Genomic DNA, 22,404 nt, shown 5'->3' on the forward strand with positions numbered 1-22,404 from the left:
CCACAGCACAATTGTTAGCCTCAGTCCAACGTGGAAAAATACAACTTGTAATAACAACTCCAAAACTGAAATGCCAACCAAGAGTCACCTCCAGTAGTTACTTGTGTTTATTTGACAGCAGTGTCAGGACTGTGTGCAAACTAGAGGTCTTCACTGGTCCACTTGGTTCATTGTAACTGAGAATCAAACCAGGACACCTGTCGTGCTAGGTGCAAATTATATTCTGTCTAATTGGGTCCGGGTCGCGCTCATGCACTGTGAATTATAGTTTCAAAAAGATCATTACATACCAAATGCTTACTTTTATGTCCAAACTGTAGTTTGAATTTAAAATAAAAAGTGTCTGCACTACAGCATACCATTACTGCACCTAGCTGTTGTTAAAACACAACATTTAAATAAAACTAGTTTGGAGTTTTTTGGAAGTACTTTTGACAGAGTCAGTCTAGTTTCTTTTAGTGTTTGTGCTTAGCTGGGCTAAACATCCCCGATCTCTATGCTAACCACACAAAGATGATAGTGGTTTCAGTCCTCTCATCTGGCCTAAGTCATCAAACAAGAGGATTTCCCAAATGTCAAAGTGTTCCTTTAAGATGACCATCATCTCACAAATGAAGAGAGATATTTTGATGATAAACAGCTGTCGGCGTGTATGTGAGACTGGTCATCCAAAGTGAATTATTACTTGTGCTCATCGGACCTGGAAAATTTGACATTCGCATTTGCCTTATGTTGGATTCATTTGTGGTCTTAAGTTCTTGAAAACACAGGGAAAGTTCACGTCTGTGTTCAAGTGTTGAAGTGCTGTCAATGAAATAAAAATGTTCTACAATTTTCTTACATAAGGTTTTCTCTTTTTGAGTTTTCTTTACAAGACTTGTTACTGTACATACACTGAGTATACAGTTGAATTGCACAGGTTTAAAGGAAAACGCATGACGCCAAGATATAGTTCACTCCCATTCATGACAACAGCTAGTTTATGTAGATGTGAAAATGGATGGATGGTAAGAGAAGCAACACAGGACATTGAACTGTTCAACAGTATATCTTATAGGAAAAGCAGAGACCTGTAGAGTCAAAGCCCTGTCTCAAGTCTGTCCCCCATTAGAGTTCAGCTGTAGTTACCAGCTTTTGTGATAACTTAGCAAAACCCATTCACTTTCTGATTATGAATAATCATAAATGTTTTCCCATTGACCTTTAACACTTGTCAGACAACAGCATTATTAGCTTCTTTTTTTTGTGTTACAATTTGCTGGAACATGGACTGATGTTAAACGACCCATGTTGTGTGTCGACCCTTATTACAGTTTGAAGACATTTCTGAAATCCAATGACTCTTCTACCACAGCGGTGTAAACAATATTCTGTCTAGTTTACAGTAAAGTAGAACTGCACAGCTCAACATCAATATTTTTTTTTTCTTGTGGTACACATTGACATATTTGGTTGAAGTCATATTATTGATTAAGTGATTAAAACTGATTTGAGAAGAGTCATGAAGTTAGCAAACTCACACAGCAATATCTATCTCGTTTTGCTAACAATAAGCTAATAGCATTAGCCATAGCGGTCATACCAATTCAGTACACTCACACCTGAATGTACTGAATAGAGAAACGGTGTGTTTTATTACATAATATATGTACAACTTTTCATTTCTAAGAGGAAGAATGTGTTATTTCCTCTTTCAAAAGTGACAATACTTTAAGGAGTTTGAAAGGGCGAGCTAGCATAGCGCCATTACTCAAGCCGCATAGCCAAACGTACAATAATGATGCTGGAGGAGGAGGGGGGGGTGGGGTTATGACGCAGTCTTAAATGTATAACCAATATAAGTCAGGAGACATTTGAGTCATGTAGAAGAAGTGGACTCCATATTGTATCTCCGGTCGCTTTTTTATTCACCTGTCAAACTAGCCGAGTGGGAGGGGAGCCGCCACTTAATTCATTAGGTCTCCTTTAAGCCTCCCTCCCCCCTGCTGCCCCTCCTCATTCGCCAGCATGACGCTCCCTCCGCGCTCACACATTCTTTCCCTCAGCTCCCTAACTTTGTTTCGTCCCTGAAAACAAAACTTTTTCAACCCCATCGATAACCTCCCTGAAAGGAGAGAAAGACGCCGCTGTGACGGGAAGACATGACCGTTGCGTCGACGACGGGAATTCGGATTTGTGAGCACCGTTTCTGACAGGTAACGTTAGACGGCTTTTCCCTTCGCTGCACCCTCTTTCACGTCGTCTTTTAATTCGGGGGTCGACGGGAACAAGGCTACTTTTGTACGCAGATTTGGATTATCAATATCATCGATAACTGATATTACTGTAAAAAAAATATATATTTAAAAAAAAAAAAATCACTTTTTCCGTAGAGAGGTGTTTCTAAAACTGGAACACCAACGGTCGTTGTGATAAGACACGTTTTAATGAGACTAGTTAGCTTAAAGTTTGAAAAAAAAAAAGCAAATGTAGGATGTAGCAGAGGAGGCATCAGTAACGTTATCTGTGGAGGGAGGACCGCCTTTTTACGGGTTCAACCATGGCAGTGAAACCTGTCCTCTTTTACCTTCTTACAACTGAGGAACAGTGTTGGGTGACAGATGTTAATCGGTCGTGGCTACTTCCTTGCACTCGGTTTGCTCAGAAGTTGACTCGGAAGGAGCTGCTGAGGCCTGAGGCAAGCTACAAGTCTTGATTTAAGTTTGCATTGCTGTTGGCTAATAGTTCTTACAGTGACAACACAGTGACTTGTCTCTAAATGCAGAGCGGAGCTAACATTAAGGAGCCTGAGGTCATGTCCTGTGTTTTTTCCTGGGAATGGGAGGGGGGGGGTGAACTAGAGAAAGGTATAATTAATCCATATACAACTCCCTTTTGTTATATGTTTTATAGCTGTATAACTGCTCTAAGCTTCAAACGAGAAGTTTCAAGATTAAACAAAGAATCTGACAAAGAATTGCTTGAAATCTTTTGATTTTTCGATACTCTCTGCTGCAGACACTTAATATATAAATATTAGAGGTTTGATCCCCAGCTTCTCCGCTAAAATTGGCAAATCTTGGCACAGTGGAAACAGCTTTGAAACAACATTTACACCTCCATTTTTAACTTTTTAGGGCTGCAACTTAAAGTTATTTCCATTGTCCACTAATCTATTACTTGTTTTTTTTCCAATTGATTAACACATAAAATGTCAGAAAACATCACAACAGTCCGAAACCCAAAGGTATTTAATTTACAGTGAAATAAAACAGACTTCATTTTTGTTTGATAAATAGTTTGACAATTAATCTATTACATAGTTTGCTATTCATTTTCTGTCAAATGAAAAAAATGTTTCAGCACTTCATAACTTATAGAAAATATAATTAAACATTTGACTGAATGAATAGGATATAAATGGGGGAGCATGGGGCCTCAGTGTTTCTAAACCTCTAGCTACACCCCTGGTAATAAGTACCCATAAGAATGCATTACAGTGATGCTATAATAGATAAAAAGTGCATTGAATTTAATGAAAAAGCCCAAAGTACGTGAAGTACGTTTTAGATCAGTCTAATTCAGGCTTACAGGGATCCTCGGTAAAAATAGATCCGTGGCTCCTGACAGAGTTACAGCTTTGGTATGATAAATTAGACCAGAGTTGTCCTGATGGTTTCGTCTTGGCTACGAGTTGACCGTCCTCATGTTCACCTCAGAGGAATGTGACGTCTCATTTGGTCAAATGTCAGAATGAAACTCAGGAGAGGTGGTATTTTATTTTAGTTTAGTTTGCACTAACTTGAGTTTTCCTTGTTTATCAAACACAACACAAAATACATGCACACCCTGGACAGCCCACTGCATTAGAATGGACTCCAGTCTAGACACCGTTTAAATCACTACCAAAGGGTTTTCCACCCGGGCCTTTGCCAAGAGCTCCACTAAGGTCATGGAACTTGCTCTCATGTTCAGAGCAGAGACGCTGGGCCAACTCTTGTCTTTCTGTAGAGCACAGCAGTTTGGTTTAGAGGTTGGTTCAGCAGACCAGAGCAATGTTACTGCAGTAATGGGCCATTTATGACCTCCAGGCCTGCTCGTCTGGCCATCTGGGTGTGCATGGCTAGACTTGTCTGACAACAGCAACTCAGAAATAAATCTTAGGAAGTGAATATTAGGTAACACAGTGTGCAGAGGTGTAATACAACCTCCGGATTTGGCTGTTACGTGGATATAGTAAGTGAAGATATAATGGCAGATTGGTATCATCGTATTCTTGGTAACTAGAAAGAAAGAAGTTTTAAGTTCTGTGATTAGTTCTTAACTGTGCTGCTCAATAATGGCCTACATCAGTATGGAAAGCCTGCATCATCAGGACTACAGCTGTATCTAATTATTCAAGGAATGCAGGGCTTTTGTAAGAAAAGGCTGTGCAGAATATGGGCTGGCTTTCTCAAATCCTTCTCTTCCCCCCACTTCTCCCTCTCAGCTGAGCTCCTTCGGCTATGCCACAGTCCCCTCTCTGATGAGACGATGAGAACCCACACCCGTGGGGCCCCCACAGTCTTCCTCATAAGTCTGCTGTGGCCCCTGCTCGCCCCGGTGGTGGTGGTGGTGGCGGCAGCAACGGAAGTGGACCCCAGCGGAGGAATCCCCTTCATGGGAGGCAACTACGATGGTCATCCCATGCTGTACTTCAGTCGGGGCAATGTGGAGGAGATGCAGTATGCAGCTGCAGGGACTCACCGGGACATGGCGAGGAGGATCCGCGAGGCTGGTGAAACCATGCTGGAGCACCCCGAGGAGTACCTGCCCCCCTGGAGCCCCGCAGAGTTCAGCGCCCGCTGGAATGAGGTGTACGGAAACAACCTGGGTGTGCTGTCGATGTTCTGCCTGCTGTACCCACACAGGGCCGGGGCCCTCGACCTGGCCAAGGACTACATGGAGAGGATGGCGGCTCAGCCTAGTTGGTACATTTTCTGTCTTTTTATTATTTCATCTATGTGATTTGACAGGCCATGCGCAACAGTCTGCTTATTGTGAAGGGTTTTTTTTTTTTATTAGGATTTACTTTTCTTACCTTTTTGCCTGTTTTCTTTTTTACGGAGAAAAATAGAAATGTATTGCTTTGAATTTATTCAGAATTTACAGGCTTTCTAGTCAGTCCCGAGTGTTTGTCTCTGTGGGCACAGCTCTGGTAAAGATGTATTGTGGGCCGATAAGTCTGTGGTCCAGGAAATATGTTTAGCAGCTGTTTGCTGAGCATGAACCCCCCACTCTCAGCCCCCCGATGAAAGGAAATGAAATGTTCAGATGTGAGCTGAATGGCGCTCTGCAGGGGCCTGGGCTGAAACTTAGGGTCAGGGTCCAGGTGACCAGACCGGGATTGACTTCACTCTGGGAAGCATGAGATTTAGCCAGGGTAAAATCTAATTAGCCTATTTGTGTGAAGGGCTACAACTAGTGATTATTTTCTGTAATCTGTGATCTGTCAATTATTTTGCCGATATAATGTCTGAAAATAGTGACAAATGTTCATGGCAATTTTCCAGAATCCAGGTGGTATCTTCAGATTGCTTGTTTTGGTCCAACAACACTCCCAAAACCAAAGATATTCACTTTATAATGATTAGAAAAAAGACAAAAGTGAGAGTCCTCACATTGTAGAAGCCAGCCATTTTTTCAGAGGCCTGGGGAGATTAAATTATCTAGTAATGTGTTTTCTGCTTCGCTGTCCTGTTAATCATTTGGCGACTCCTGAGATTAACCTTTGTTCTCCTTGGAACCACTGGTTTACAATATTGCTATGCTTTGAATATGGCCCTGTGATCGCTGTGTGGTAATCTGATTGAACACAATTTAATTTACAAAGAGTGCACATAAATAGCTAAAATAATGCCAGTCTTAAAGCTAGGTATTGATACAATTGCAACACATTAAACCAGGGTTTTGGGGGCCACTGGGGACCAGGGCAGCTGCCCACTTTACCCTGTTGGTAATGAAGCTTTTCCAATATGCCTTGTCTGAGTTTGAGCTGCACTTAATCCTGAAGAATGTGTTTCCACCACATACTAACTTCAGTTTACATATGACTAAATCACATTTAGATTCCAAGTGTAACATGAACATTAGCTGCATTCAAATGAAACTTATGAGTCTGTGGTATTGAAGTGGTTCAACACCACCATCACCTTTAAAGCTTCCTGACTAAACCATTAAGCGATTCTTAATAAATGTGATGTGAACTTTAGCTTCCGTCATTTGGAACTTGTGAGTTTGTTGACAAAGCAATCTCACCACAAGATCCATTTAGTAGCTATTCTTGAGCTTACAATCGCATCACAAGTCGATCGAAAGTTCAAATTTCCATCATCCATCTTGGCTGAAAAGTTCATTCTTGACCTCGGAAACAGTTCAACAAGTGAATCTGTGTTTTTGAACACATGTTAGACTGCTGACAAGGAAATTGTTGCCATGAATCTCATTGCTCTCTTTCAAAAATAATGCATGGTTATATTTTTTTTCTGCATTTAAACACCATAATGAGAAACAAAAAAGTGGGAGGTGCTCCCAGGCTTTTCTCTCAGTTTAGCTCATAATCAAAGGTCACATCCCCTTCTGTTAACTTCACCATAATACATACATAAATACCATAGGTCCTCTTGGAACAGATTGCAAAGTTAACAGGATAGAGTATTGTCTGTATTGATTTATAGTACTCCCTGAAACACCACAGTTCCATAGATATTAATCACATATATATACAAAAATAAGATTCTATAGGAAGTTGTTGCAAAAAAAAAACACCCATACCATACTTCAACAAGTCAGCTGAATCCAACCATTCAGCCCATGTTTGGTCAGCCATGGCTGAACATCATGCAGGCATCGGCCTTCCTTATTTCCCCAACAATTTGATTAAGTTCAATGAACATTAGCTCTGCCTGGCAAGTGCAAAGTGGCTGATAAGTAGATTACAGCCATTCACTTCTCTTCCCAGTTCTCCACTGCTTTCAAAGACTAAAGGAATGAAGGTCTCAGAAATGATGCTTGGAGAATGGTTGCACCCAGTGTTGGGGTCCATGGTAACCCGCTACTGTTCATTCACATATGTTCACATAATCTCACATAAGCAGAGTTTTTGACCACATGAGAAATTAAACCTTCACTGATACTGATACTTACAAGAGGAAAATGTCCCCCTGATACTTTCGTCCCAAGACGCAGCACCCGATTGGAGTTCGGGGGGGGATTCTTTTTTCCGTGACTAACCGACCAATGAAAACTTGGTCGACTAAAGACTCTTTTCATTAGCTAACAGTTTGGTCGACTAGAGGGCAGCCTTACTGCGTTAGTTATTTTTCATTTCTGAACAAAATAGAATCTCTGCCGCCGTATTCTCCTGTCTGAAAATAGTACTAGAGAAACAGAATGTAAGCTCGAATAGCTCCACTTCGCTGCTACACAAATGCAGTTGGAGACTCTCGCAGGGCTTGTTCCCAGTGGTCAGGATAGAGTGACGTTGTGTTGCTCACAGTATAAACACAGTTTTCTCTTTTTCTAAAAACTGACAAGTCATAAAACATGTCTTTGTTCTACTGTTAGGCTGTGTATGACAGCAGCAGAAGAACATTTGCTTTTTGGCTAAACTCTGGGACAATCCCCTCTCTCTTACAGGTACACCCCCTCCTCATTCATGTGGAGAAAAGGAGGTGGGGGGGGGGGGTCTAGCAGCTTAATCCTCAACCTCATTTTGCTGCATGGCTGCTGTGTTGCCTGCAGCCATTGAACAGGAGGAAGGGGATTTTTTTTCCAGCAGCTCATATCTGGGGGGGTTTAGACGGTGTAGTATTAGTGCAATTTGCAGGACATTTTTCACAATATCAGTATGTGTGCCACAGTGCAGAAAAGGAGAAGCCACTGAGCATGTGTTTTCACGTCTTTAGAACACACTATGAGTTTTCTCCTTGGCCGCGCTTTTATTATGGTCGCTGAACCTCTGAGGGTTTGTGCAGAGTGGCTCCAGGAATCAGTCAGCTGTGGTATTCATGACCTTCAATTATGTCTCCGACAACTCCAGGGACCATGTTCCGATGGAGAACTTCTACTTTGTGGCATACTGGGTCCTGCGTCTTTTTTCTTTTTTTCTTTTTACACAGTCTGTGCAAACATACAGAAGTGAGATTTTGTGTGCTTTGGCATAATTCAATATACAGTCCAACTGTGACTTGGCATTCATTGTATTATAGTCTTCCTTTTTTGCCATATGGGCAAACTGAAACATAAAGAAGCTTTTTAATCCGTTGGGTGTTCATTTGCATGACCAGACAGGAAGTGATTTTCAAATTAACCTTAGCTGCCACTTAACATGTGGAAACCACGGATTACCAGCATCAAATGGAGAAAGAGCTGATTGGAACCACACTAGATGTAAGAAAGAAGACTCATTCAAAATCACAATGACATTTGCAATAATACACAAATTACGGTAACAGCTTGTCATTTCTAGTATGGAGCTGTCATAAAGGAAAAAAACATTTGTGTGCACAAAATGATTAGTCGTGCTCTCAAATTAATAATTTGTGCAAACTTGTGTTCTTGGATTAAAGGAACTTGAAAGGAAATGGCATTGTTAACACTGCATTAACGTTCACAACTAGGCAGGTTCACAGCTATGATTTGGTATTGCAATGCCTTCAAATACTGAAATATTACGTTTGTGTTTATTTATTTAACTTTTTTATATGACACTTGCCAGTCTCAGTACTTCATAGTGGCCTGAATGGTGTAGACGTTTTTTTAGACCGCAGGGAGTACAGCCTAAAAGTTGTGAAGATGACATTAGAAGACTGTGGGTGGATATCATGGATGTGGGAGAAACTCTTATGAGGGTATTATGAGCACTGCTGCACCAGTTAGTTTTCATGGGAGCTGTGGTGTTTTGAATGCTAACGAATTAATCAATTAAACTTAAACTAGTATCTGCTGAATGGATAGTAAACCCCAACAAGGTGTTTCACCTTTTCATAAACTCCTTCGAAAGAAAGCCTCAGTGAACAGAGGCTAGACTGGAGATGACGTCACGACTTTGGTGCTGTGCTAGATTTCCACAGAGCTCTTGTGTGTATCTCAGCATATTTAATTCAGTCAACTCATGGCAGTTTAGAATACGTCGCTTGGTTTCATCACCACATCTGCAGTTCATTTCTTCATGCAGTTAAAGTGAGCAGACTGATTACAGAACACCTTTCACTTTTTTTTTATACAACAGTTTGCACCTCTAAAATCCACAGAAGTCAGCGTTCTTAGATCCCAGCGCCTGTTAACCACGAGAGAATTCGCTCACGCTACACTTTGTGTCTCTTTATTGGTAAGCGATGGTGCAGCTGTAATTGTGGCGTAAAATGCTACTTAGCGTCTTTACTTTTGTTTTCAAAGTGAATAGATTATTTACAGCTGTGTTAAAGATAATTAAAAGGCGTTGCAAATAAAAAAAGTCTTCTTGTTCATGACAAACCATTTGCCAGAGCTTCATTTAAAGAGTGAAAAATTCACACCTGCTTTCCATTGAATGTTTATTTTCCACGTGCTCCACATATGTCTGATGCCTTGCCTTTAGCTTTGTGTTGTTGTTTGTGTTTCAGGTTGGTCAAAGATGCCCCCTGGGATGAAGTTCCTTTGGCGCACTCTTTGGTCGGGTTTGCCACCGCTTACGACTTTCTGTACGAGTACTTGAACAAGGACCAACAGGAGCGTTTCCTCCAGGTGATCGGCAACGCGTCACGCCTGATGTACGAGAAGTCCTACGTCCGAGGCTGGGGGTTCCAGTACCTGCACAACCACCAGCCCACCAACTGTGTGGCTCTGCTGACAGGAAGCCTGGTTTACATGACCCAAGGTTAGTGGATGTCTTTGTAATGTGAATGTGTTTTTTTTTTTTCCCTCATGGTGGCTGGGCCTAAAGATGGGAATGTTGGTCAGTATGTCCAACACTTTGGACCAGAACAAGAAAGTGGCTAAGATTGACATGAAACTTGGTTTAGTTATTCAGATTTCCCAGAGGATGATTCCCAGTGTTTTCCACGATCCCCTGACCCATCCTCTAGCACCAACATGTGGCCAAAATTCCCAATCGTGCACAAGAAATATCAAATTCAAAGGAGATTTACTGAGCACATTTATACTCCTCAGAGGATGAATTGCAAAGTTTGCATTTTGAACACTCCATGACCTTTCTTGACCCTTTCCAATTCGGTAAAGGTTTAAAAATGGCAAAAACATCGATATATTGTTCAAATATTGTTGTTTGTATTGTGAGATGTATTGAACATGGCAGCCTGTATAGAAGAGTTTTATACCTTTTAGTTTTGTTGGTTAACAATCAGCACTTTCACCGTGGGTTCACTGTGGTCTCTGATACGATGTTACCGAGCGTTTTTGACCTCCCTCACTCAGCCAGTGAACTCGTTCCAGCTCTGTGTGCGCCGCATTAAAAACTCAACTAATGGAATTTCATTAGTGTGGTTTTTACTGCAGAGGTTTAGTCTCACATGGTCTAAAGGCTGATTTAGAGGATTTCCATCCTGTTGTGGAGGGGTTACAGTAAAAATGTTTTTAACATACAATGCCAGATTTTGAGCTATTGAATATTGTCTTAGAATCACAGTAACGATTGTAACTGTATTTTAGAAATACTCATTCTCATCTACCTCCGATGTTACCTTTAGCAGACTCCTTTAGCAACTCTGTAAAGGGGCTGGTGACTGATAAACCATGTCATCTTCATTGCCAATACTGCTTGGTGAATGTGAAGTAATATTTGCTCACTGTTGCTTTCTGAGGCTTTTTCTTCATGATTTCTGCAGTGGCCCTGTGTGATGAACATGGCTGGGACACGCTTGTTGCCGTGGTTTATGACTCATTAAGTTATTGGGGTCGAAGTGGTGTTGGAAAATTTTTTCAGTGGGACAACAAGCATGTCCCAGCCGTGTCCAGGCATTCCTCACTTTTTAGTGTCCCCAGAAACTTTTGTCTCCTAATGAGAGGCTTTAATTGATTAATTAGTAATAATTAATTCTTTGTATGGTGAGACTTGCCAACCCCAGGTTGCTTATGAGAAATGTGTAGTCAGGCTTAGTTTATCTGCCATAGCTGTACTTTATCCTTTGTAATTATTCTCCATATGAAGATCTCCACATAACTCTGTCACATACTGCATTAAGGCTTGATGTCCTTATTCTCTCAAGTATTTCATGACTATTCACTACTTAATGTTGCTTCTGTCTGCCTCAATATCCTGCACAATATTTTGTGTAGCAGCAGAGAAAGGCTATGTGAAGGTGAATGCCTGGAGTGCAGCTTGCTTTGCTTACAGGGATTTGATTTCTGGTCAAAAAGCTCCAGTCCTGGTGTGAGCTAAATGACCGCTGCCTTTACAGAGAACCGCTGTGGTCACAGTGGTTTTATTTGAGGCTTTTTTTGTAGAGGGCAAGAACAGACGCAAAGCCCCGTGAATGCTCAGGAGAGTTACAGCCTGACCTCTTTTTTGCTTCATTTCTTTCTGTGTCGAGCCCAGGAAAAAGTGAGTTTGCTCAGCCAATGCTTGGGTGCTTCGTTTATGACAGATTTTATTTGTTAAAAGTGTGCCTTTCAGCCGACCTCATGCAGAGGTTACATTTTCATACCTAGCTGGGGTGAGAAAATGAATCATTGCAAACACTTAAAAGATGTATTTGCAGTGATCCAAAAAAAAACAAAGCCTAATTTTAACTGCTTCACTTATCAGCCTCACTCAGGTTTCACGTCTAACACTGTGCAGAGGCCTGACTGCATTCCATTATCGTATATGTATCATTCATTTCCTGTGCAAAGGGATGACATTATGTCCAAATATTATTCTGTCAAGATGGCTGTGAATGAATGGAAAGTTTCCAAGAAGCACTGCCAGAAATGAAGAACAAACTGTCTGTCTTCTTCTTCTTCTTCTTCTTCATTGGTTATCTGACACAAGCTTTAAGCCCATTGCTGACATCTTGGAATATGTTGGAATATTTTTTCATTATTTTGTGCCCTGAAATAACATGCTCTGACAAGGAACAATTCATGTGCCTCTCACTTAAATTAGAAATTCCCATGCAGTCTGTGAGTTTGGTTCATATGAAGTTCTGACAGACTTTGGTTTTGATTTTCAGATAAGAAGGCAACAGCAGCTTAGAAGAGCATTCCAGGTACAGGTGTTGGCTTGTTGGTGCCTTGAAGCTGAATGTTTCGTCTGACAGAACTGCACAGTTCACCCTCAGTTATCAGTAGTGAACCCAACTCCCCTGTCTGCCACATCCTTCCCCACTGGCCACCCACGCTGCTATGAATGTCGAATGACGAAACAGTATGGCATCCTGTTAAGAAAATTGGAAAGTCAAGTAAAGATACTGTAATGTCAAGCCCCCATATTCCATGTTTTTTTTTTATTTAATGAACTGTAAGAATATATCTTGACTATCAAAATTAAACAGAGATTATGCTCTTATTTGCTCAGGCAGTGCTTCATGCAGCGACGCTAGTAGTTTAGTTACATTTCAGTTGCCGTTGAAGTACTGCTTGCAAAATTATGTAATTATGTTTCAGGTAGCAAGCTATTTTTACCACTAAAATAGAAGCCTAGCGCAACCAAACACTCCTTAAACACATTTTATTTTCTCTTGGAAAGAAAAAAAAGCTTATGGTGGCTAATGTTAGCACACTTTTGATAGCTAACGCTGCTTAGGGGACATTCATGACTTATTTTGCTGATTTTATGACTCCTCTCTACTACTTTAGCATATAACATTATTCTACAATTGTCACAAATCAAACTGGGAGCAACAATAAAACATTGACAACGATTCATGAATCAAATCAAATGTCCTAGTAGGACAGTCACTTGGCCAACCTATATCCACAACACATGAATGCACCTCCTCCGCAATTGAGCTGTCAGGAAACATTGTATTTCATTATTGACTCTGTACATGTTTGATGGTAAATACCAGCTCTGCGTAGTCCCCAAGACAAAACCAAACACTGTTGGGGACGGCTCCAGTGGGCGGACTCCGCCAGGCTGGGCGGGTGCCGGCCAGTCACCGCCCATGGCCCCGGGATACTTCAGTGAACTGTGGCTGGAGTGTTTATGTGGTCGCTTGTTTTTCCTAGTAAACTCGATGTGTGTGATCCAGTGTGTGTGTGTGTGCGTGTGTGTGTGTGAGAGAGAGAGTATAGATGGTGTAGTGTGCCATAGTGGTGTCATGCTTTCCATAGCCACAGCTAAATGCTGTGTGTGGAAGGTTTCTTTAAGTAATAGACCAAGAAAGTATTGGTTTTTTTTATTAATTCACAACACACTCACTTATATACTCTAAAACATGAGGCCCTGGTCACTTTGTAATGCACAGACTCTCATCAAGTCCTGGTGTGAACATATTCTCAATAAGCTAAGCACTTTCATGGCCCATGCTTGCAAGGAGGATTACTGCTCTCCCATTTTATGCAAAACAGGAGAAATCTATTATTGGCCAGGAATGTTGTATAATACTTGCCTACAGCTTTTGTGATTGTCATGATGCTGCATTCTACTTTAGTGTCATGGTAGGCTGCCTGGCTAACAAGTTACACTGGAGAAGAAATGTGTAAAAGTGGCTCTTTTAATCAGATTCATCCAGATAGAAACAACACACTAGTTACCCTGGTGCCAAATATGTAATTCTACTCTCCAGCATGGACATTTCTCTGGCTTGAACAGAGTAAATGATAAGTCGTAAATGGGTAGAACAGAAACAGAAACAATGGAGCGTTCTGTCCAAAGAAAGCTGAACTGGAATGTTTTTCGCATTTCCCAACTTCCTTCTGTTTTCTGCAGTTATAATACAAGAAATATAGATAAGCAAAGTTTTTAAGCAGTAACCATTTGCTGCCATTTAGAGCAGTCAATTTGCATTTGTCTCATTTAGCCTACACTACAAATTATGTATACTATACATTGCTAGCCATTTTTTAAAGCATGTTGTTGTGTTTTAATTAGTGTGACTGCTGGCACAGTTTAAGATAGAAACTATTTCAACTGTCAAATTTGCAAAATGCTTTCAGTCGCGTTTTATTTTGATATCTGCCACAGCAATATAATAACAATAAATAACACATTTTTTGTGATTAGAAAATTACAATGGCAAAAAAACAAAAAGTGTGCCACCATGCGGATAGTGAAAGGATTCACTGGATTCCTTGGATATCCTATTGCCATTGGCCATTTCCATTTGACCCTAATTAGATTTTGATTATTTAAATTGTTTCTCAAACTTTGCTTATCACCACTTCTCCTACAACTTTGGCTTAGTCCTTGAATTCCTACAAGGTTAGGAGGTCTGGACCAAATTATGTGCAAAATATGCGTTTGAAATCATTAATTAATTCATACATGTCAACACCCATACTTTGAAAGCTGCTCTCAGTTATTTTCTTAACACACTGAAACTAAAGACTGCCAGAAAGGTAGAAAAAACACAGTCACACAGTCAAAACACTACGGTATGTTTTGGAAAATTGTTCAGCAATGTTAAGTATGTATGATTTCAGTATATGGGCAAAAACTGAATAGAAAAATAATAAAAACATACAGAAACATCAGTGCAACCCAAAATAAATAAATATTGGAGGGACTAGTGATTTCAGACTGTATTTAACCATATCAACTTCCTGTGTTCCAGGTTACCTCCAGGAGGCCTACTTGTGGACCAAGCAGGTCCTGTCCATCATGGAGAAGTCCATGATCCTTCTGCAGGATGTGACAGATGGCTCCCTGTATGAAGGAGTGGCCTACGGGACTTACACCACCCGCTCTCTGTTCCAGTACATGTTTCTGGTGCAGCGCCACTTTGCCATCAGCCACTTTGACCACCCCTGGCTCCTTAAACACTTCGCCTTCCTGTACAGGACTATCCTGCCCGGTAACTGTCACTTCACCTGCTGTGATACTGCATTGATTATATTTAGGCAGCCAAATACAGAGCAGGTCAACAATCCGTGAGTAAGTGTTTACTTAGCTATGAATGGCTGAAACATCCAGTTAGTCCACACTAGAATGCTCTATGCCAAAAGTTGAATATATTAGATTAGACGTGAAAATAACCTTAGGCTGCCACATTGAAGAGTAGCTTCTCCTCTGAGCTGATGTGGGGTATGCATGCGTGTAGTTATTACCCTCCTGGATGCCTTTGAAAGCTGAGCTGAGACCTGCAGGGATCTGTGGTGTCCTGGAAGTTTTGTCTGAAGGTCAGGGGGAGGGCAGCAGCGGAGGAGGGGCCCCTAGGTCAGGCTCGGACATTTCACAGCCCCCTGCCAACAGTTTCTGTATTGTGGCTGAGCAGCACTGCTACACTCAGAAAGCACCCCTAATTACATCAGCCAGGAGAGCCTCGGATCCGGAGCCACAATAGCAGCTTTCACCCCCTAAGACAGGAAGACAAGGCCAGATTATCATAAACTGTCCCCTTAGCAGCCTAGATGATTGCTGTCCCCTCACTGTCTGTGTGTGTGTTTTTGGTTGTGTGTTCACAGACAGTTGACAGAAAGCCAATGGTAATCAGAGTGAAACTAACAATAGAAAAGATGTAATATTATCAAGAACATGTGTGCTCACTTTTGCCAAAACATTGCAGTTGAAACAATTGAAACAACTGCAATAACTTCAAATTGAAGCACTTAAAGGAACTGAAGTTGAAGAACTCAGCTAAGTTGTCAAATCAAACTGAAAGACGTTACTGTCAATTGAAGTGTCAGTCGAAGTGCAAGTCCTGAATGGAGTTGAAGCGTCAGCTGTATGATATAGTAGTGTAACTAACATAGTTGAAAAGTCAGTTGAAGTGTAAGCACTTAAAGCAGTTAAAATGTCAATGGATGTGTGAGCACAAAAAGAAGTGTCAGTTGAAGTGTAAGCACTGAATGGAGGTGTCAGTTGGATGATCGCTCCGCTTTGACAGATGACAGAAGGCTAATGGTAAAACGAGTGTGACATTGCTGTATGCTCAAAATGTAAGCACCGAAAGGAACTGAAATGTCAGTTGATGTGTTAATGATAGAAGGAGTTGGAAGTGTCTGCTGAAAGAAGATACTGTCTGTTCGAGTGAAAGCAGGGCAAGTGTCAAAAGTGCTATAAGATCTCTGGAATGTCAGTTGAAAGCACAATAGTGGTACTAACATAGTTGAAGAGCACTGAAGGGAGCTGAAATGTCAGTTGACACTGCAAGTGACAAAAGGAGTTTGAAATGTCCGTTGACATGAAATTGATTTGAAGTGTCAGTTATATGACGTACATTGATGTGTTTACATACAGCTGACAGGAAGCAAATGTACAGCTAACATCATAACTCCAAGACAGTACTGAATGTCAGCAACGCTGCTCATTTCGACTCATCGCAAGTAATCCGTGCCAAAACTGCGATAGCATTACCTCAATTCCTTGTAATAAACATCTTGAAGAAACTGTTCATTGTTTATGCTCACAGGAACAGTGCAAAGAGACTTTTCTTGAGTGTTTCTGTAGCAATTTCTGTTTATGACTGTTTTTGGTTGACAAATCATTGACTGTGATTACATACTGTAGTTACTATAGCTGGTTTCCAAGAAGCCTCTCACCACCAGAGTGCAAATTTCCTCTTACATAATTACAGACAACAAAACGGTGCGAACAATTTGCATGTGGTCTTGGGGGGGAGGGGCACATTTGTTACATATTTGTGACCACAGGCCTATTATATTGAGCTCTGTTGCCCATTAGTTATGATATCAAATATTTCTGCGTGACACCTCTACGGCCACCACTGAAGTTGTCCTCTCTGTGTGTTTTAACTGTCTCACCAGGATTTCAGCGGACTGTAGCCATTGCAGACTCCAACTACAACTGGTTCTACGGGCCAGAGAGCCAGCTGGTCTTCTTGGACCGCTACGTGTTGCGTAATGGCAGTGGAAACTGGCTGGCAGATCTGATTCATCAAAACAGGGTGATGGAAGGGCCTGGGCAGGCTGGAAAGGGCCAGCGATGGTGTACTCTCCACACAGAGTTCATCTGGTGAGCTGCTGAATTTGGTTTCATGATGTGAAATATATGACTGCAATTATTTCTGTTTAAAGCCATTATCAAAGGGGATAATCAGATGACTTGCAATGGTCGGGATATTTGAATCTGCTCTTAGTGATTATTTTTATCAATTATTATTATATTTTTTTCATTAGTCATTTTATCTTGTGTCAGAAAAAACACTTCCCAGAACTCTCGTTTGTCTAAAAAACAAAATGTAAAAATGACATGTTGTGGTTCTGCAGGTTGTAGCATAGTGGAACTTTTTCTTGGCCCTTCCAGTGACTTCCTGGAGTCTCCGCTGGTTGCCCGGGAACCTCACGATGATGACTACACTCCAGGAAGTCACTGGTCGGGCCAAGAATTAATACCAGCACGTAACTCCCTATGATACTGTACCTGTGTTTTGTACAGACAAAGCCAAACTAAATGTTTCCCCCCTGCTTCCAGTCTTTAAGTTAAGCTACGTTAATCACCTGCTGGCTTTAGCTTATTTCGATGTTTCAGGTTTAACAGACAGACATGAGACGGACAGCTGTTGATCTTGACCTGTACTATTAATCTGAACTATTCCTTGAAAGCAGCGATATCACAGCTGTTGTTTTAGGTTTGTCAAAAGGCAAAAAAATCTATTGCAACATGTCATGGCAAAATAAGCTCTGGAATATCTTTAAACTGATGAAAATTTCAGTCAGTGGTTGCTTTTGAATTTGATGTCCATATTGGTATTTTATCCATCTGATATCCGTCCTCTGTATTTTGCAGGTATGACCCGGGCTTGATTCCCAAGCCTCCATCAGATTTTGGAACATCCCAACTCCACCACTTTGAGGACTGGGGCGTGGTGACGTACGGCAGTGCTTTACCTGCAGACACCAACTGCTCCTTTCTCTCCTTCAAGTCGGGGAAGCTCGGGGGACGCGCCATCTTCGACATCGTTCACAGGAACAAGTACAAAGAGTGGATCAAAGGGTGGAGGAACTTTAATGCTGGCCACGAGCACCCTGATCAGAACACTTTCACTTTCGCACCCAATGGTGTCCCATTTATCACTGAGGCACTGTACGGACCCAAGTACACTTTGTTGAACAATGTGGTGTTGTTTGGCTCGACCGTGTCCGGGAGTTGCTTTAAGCCGTGGGTTGGACAGGTTACGGAAGCCTGCGATTCCAAGTGGTTGAAGTACAAGGTGGGGCTGGCGGCTGATGCCGAGGGCAGAGTAGAAGCGGCTATGGAGAGACAGGGAATTGTCTTCATCCGTGGCGAGGGACGTTCTGCTTATAATCCAGAGCTGAAGATCAGGAACTTCCAGAGAAACCTGCTCCTTCTTCACCCACAGCTCCTGCTCCTCGTGGACCACATCCACCTGGAGCCAGACAGCCCAACCAGGGTCATTAGTGCCTTCTTTCACAACACAGAACTTCCATTCCAGGGGACAAAGGTAGATGGTGTTCATGGAGCGTTTGTATCACACGGTGAAGACAAGTATAAGATGTTCTGGATGGATGACACAGGCTACAGTAACAAAGGAATGGTAGGTTACTGGAATTACCCTCGAGGGTACCCGTACAATGGCTCTAACTTTGTGAACGTCACAATGCCATTGAGGTACCCTCACACCAGGGTGGCCTACATTTTCTTTGGACCAGGCGTGGATGTACAGAGCTTCAGCCTGCGTGGCGATGACCAGAGAGTGGATATTTACCTGGCCACCAAGGATCACACCTACACAATCTACCTGCTGACCGGGGAGGTCACCAGCAAGCCTCTGTTTGCCATGGTGCTGCTGGACCACAAGAAGATTGTATTCGAGAAGGCGGCGGCTGCAGTGGACAGCTCACCTGAGGAAGTAGAGGAATACGTCAACGTGATGGATGACAACCTCCAGCACGTCAAGCCGGTCTTCCAGCAGATGGAGAGACACATCCTAGGACGGGTTCTCAACACTGCTAGCTTCCGTAAGACTGCAGAGCGTCTCCTCCAGTTCTCCGACAAGAAGAAGACAGAGGAGGTCATCGAGAAGATGTTTTCTATGTCTAAAAAACAGGGCAAGGGTAAAGGGGGGAAGAAAGTGAACCTTGGGGAGAAGCTTTCTGAGAGTCTTCCTGACATTTTTGCACAGATTGAGGTCAATGAGAAGAAGGAGAGACAGAGGACTTCAAAGCGTACGTATGAGGACAGTCCAGAGGAGGGGGATGCAGACTCGCGGGCCTTTACAGATTATACAGACGGCCGCAAAAACAGAAAGGGGGGATTTGTCAAGGGCCGCAAATTCAAGGAGGTTCACATGGTGGCCACTGCAGGGAGCGAGGGTCTCTCCAGCACAGCCTCCTACATTAGACTCTTTCTCCTCCTGAACACTGCCACCTTCTTTTTGCTGCTGGCTGTGTTACTGACTCGCTTTCAGAGGGGTCGGAGCTTGCACACGCAGAGATGTTTCTACACCATCCTTCTGATTGACTGCTTCATCTTACTGTACCTCTACTCCTCCTGCTCTCACACACAGTGTTAACATCTTGATCGTGAAAGGGGTCGTCCGACTACAGATCGAATGACCTGTTGTTCATGGGGCGCTAAATGCACCCGCACCTCACTCTGAGCCAGATCTTACGACAGAATATTAAGGCCACCGTTGGAAAAAAAAAAACCTGATATTTTGAGGAAAAAAGTCGTAACGTTACGCAATACTTACTTCTACTTATATCTTAGTCATACGCAGTCTGTGCAGACTGTTCTCGTTAAATCACAATCTTATTCTCGACTTTTTTTACCCAAATTTTGTTGTGTTAGTAAGATTATGAATTTTATTTCCATAATATGAATTTTATTCTTGTAATATTGAATTTTATGGCTTTTACTCGTAATATTATGACTTTTTCTAGTTAAGTCAATTTTATTTAAATTTGCCTCAGTGGGGCTTATGGATAGTAAATTCACTTCACTAGAAATCACGACTGTATTCTCATCATATTATAATATTATGATTTCTATTTCTATATTAAGACTTGTATCCGTATAATGTTATGACTTTTATTCTCATGATATTGTTTTTTCCCCCCAAAACATTATGACTTTATTCTTGAAGCCTCAGATTTTTTTTTTCTAACAGTGGCCCTAATACTCATCAGATCTACCATAATGGGTGTTCAGGAAAAACAACTGATTCCAAATAGGAATTGATGAATTGCCAAGATAAAACCAGACCACCTCTGATGTAATAAGCTTCTGTGGAGCTTTAGAGCTGAGTCTTTGTAGTGTTCAGAGGTCCTGCCTTGTATCAAAGACCTCAAGGTTAGCCACTATAATGCAGTTGCCTCATCTGTACTTGAGATTTGTCCTGTCTACATAGTTCATAGAAACACATTTAAATGTATATATGTGAAAGCAAGATATATTTTTATGGTCTTTTTTTTTTTATTTGTGAATAAAATTACTACATGCATAGGTGGGCATCCAGTGTGTGTGTTGTGTCAAGTGAATGTGTGAACTCAAAAACTAAAGGACAATATATGTTGATTACGGTGGCCAAGAGAGCTAGAGACAAGACAATATCTTCACGACTTTGACAACACGTGCAGTGCATTTAGCATTCAAGTCCCCCATATTTACCATTTATAAGCAGTATACAAACACTGAATACATGGTTTATATCACACTAGAGAGCTGTAATGATATGAAATTTATAATTGTTGACGTCTTGTTAATAGGCCTTTTTCACAGCAGACATTTTGACTTGTCACTGTAGAAAAAAGGTACCGGTGTAAACAATAAAATGAAGGCTGAATTCCATTTAGCTGCTTCAGTTTAAGGGTGCTGGTATTGTTCATACTGGCTCACTGTCCCACTTTCACGCTTTAATAGAACAGAGCCACCCTTGATGTTATTAATTAAACCTGTGCTTTTCATACTATTAGAAGTTACTATCTTTTCCCTGATTACTGGCATGCTCATCTGTTTCGATGCTGCAGCCACGTCACATGGGATGGATGGGGGATGGTGGTTGTATGACAACAGAGTTGGTCGTGTGAGTGTGAAAAATACTGTGCATTGACAATATAAGGCTTTACATGCATTGAATGACAGACTTTGGCTGACATGAGGCATCTCTGTGTGCTATGAGGGTAGCTTTCAGTCTGTGTGGACTTGGATGTTGACGTAAATGCTATTTACAAGTAGGAAACTCAGTACAACGATAACTTCGATATGACTTGAACGCAGCATGAGTGTCCCTCGCAAACTTCTTCTGGGTCGTAATTTAGTTCACTTGCCGTGTCCAGCGTGCGAGCGACCTATGTGCAGCACATTCCTTTATGCTCCATGTGTTTTGTTACACTGGTGGATGTTTTTCAAAATGTTCTGGTGCTTTACTTTTCTAACAAACGTTACTCAAACAGGAGGAAATAATGCATTTGTTGGGGACTATTTTCAGCAGCGGATTAATACACATTTTGTGCTCTAGTGAGTATTTGGAGCAGCGGGACGCACGTATGTGGGATTGAGTCAAAATAAACTACAGTGTGTGTGTTCATGGTGATGAAGGAACATGTCACCCAGTGCAACAGTGTGGCTCATTGATGTGTTGTTTTTTTAGTTTCTGGACAACAATGACAACAAGAAAAATATAGAATATCATGAGACTTATCCTTTCAAGTTGTAGTGCACTGAGCTCTCCTGGCCACCATATCCCATGTATGTATGTATATATGTATCATTTCTAAGCTAAAATGGTTATAAAGCACAGCTAAGCAGTCACACTTTTTAGCGGTGGAATCGGTGCCGCATTGTAAAAATGCATTGTTGCAGACAAACAGATTTTCTTGAGTAATTCACTAAACCTGTAGAAGCAACGAGGGATTGCTGAACAGTGGAGGGTTTTATTTATTTAATGATGCTCATACACATCTGTTGTAACTCTACATGTCAACGTGGTCTAGACACTCGACTCCTTGCCCTCAAAGCCTCACATGCAGCAACGTGCCTCAGAGCTGTATCACTGAAGTGTTGCTAAATCCACCGGCTCCACATTGGATAGAAAGGATGGACTGAAGAACACTCCCATGCAAGTAACCAGTCAGGGATTAGTACTGTATTTTATCATCAACTAAATAAACTCATTGTTGCATCATTGGCTGAGAGCCGCTGGCCTTTTGTTGACTTTGTGACTCTCAGGAGCTCCTAACTCAGGAGTTGTATACCAGTAAGTGAGTAAAATGAAAAGAATGTCTTTCCATTCCCCTTCTCATAAAAATGTTGTGGGTTGTTTTGTTATGATTGAGCAGATAATAACTTCCAGATGTGCTCCATATGGCTTCCCTTACATA

The 22,404-nt window shown here is 41.6% G+C and overlaps 1 protein-coding gene across 4 annotated transcripts; it reads left to right on the plus strand.

The window, feature by feature from the left end:
- The first annotated feature begins 2,090 nt into the window (after positions 1-2,090).
- On the plus strand, positions 2,091-19,738 carry dse (dermatan sulfate epimerase). Of its 4 annotated transcripts, XM_070926022.1 has the most exons (6): positions 2,091-2,195; positions 4,469-4,949; positions 9,624-9,877; positions 14,715-14,954; positions 16,867-17,074; positions 17,849-19,738. In XM_070926022.1, the coding sequence occupies exons 2-6, from the start codon at positions 4,513-4,515 to the stop codon at positions 19,593-19,595; spliced, it is 2,886 nt and encodes a 961-aa protein (XP_070782123.1). In that variant the 5' UTR covers positions 2,091-2,195; positions 4,469-4,512; the 3' UTR covers positions 19,596-19,738. The 4 variants fall into 4 exon arrangements, with proteins under 4 accessions (XP_070782123.1, XP_070782126.1, XP_070782125.1 ...); XM_070926025.1 differs by lacking the exons at positions 2,091-2,195; positions 4,469-4,949 and adding an exon at positions 11,485-11,488 and having other exon boundaries at positions 9,667-9,881; positions 14,726-14,954; XM_070926024.1 differs by lacking the exons at positions 2,091-2,195; positions 4,469-4,949 and adding an exon at positions 10,551-10,564 and having other exon boundaries at positions 9,667-9,877; positions 14,726-14,954.
- The last annotated feature ends 2,666 nt before the right edge of the window (positions 19,739-22,404 follow it).

Source organism: Enoplosus armatus, chromosome 19 (assembly GCF_043641665.1).
Source record: "Enoplosus armatus isolate fEnoArm2 chromosome 19, fEnoArm2.hap1, whole genome shotgun sequence".
NCBI lineage: Eukaryota > Metazoa > Chordata > Actinopteri > Centrarchiformes > Enoplosidae > Enoplosus > Enoplosus armatus.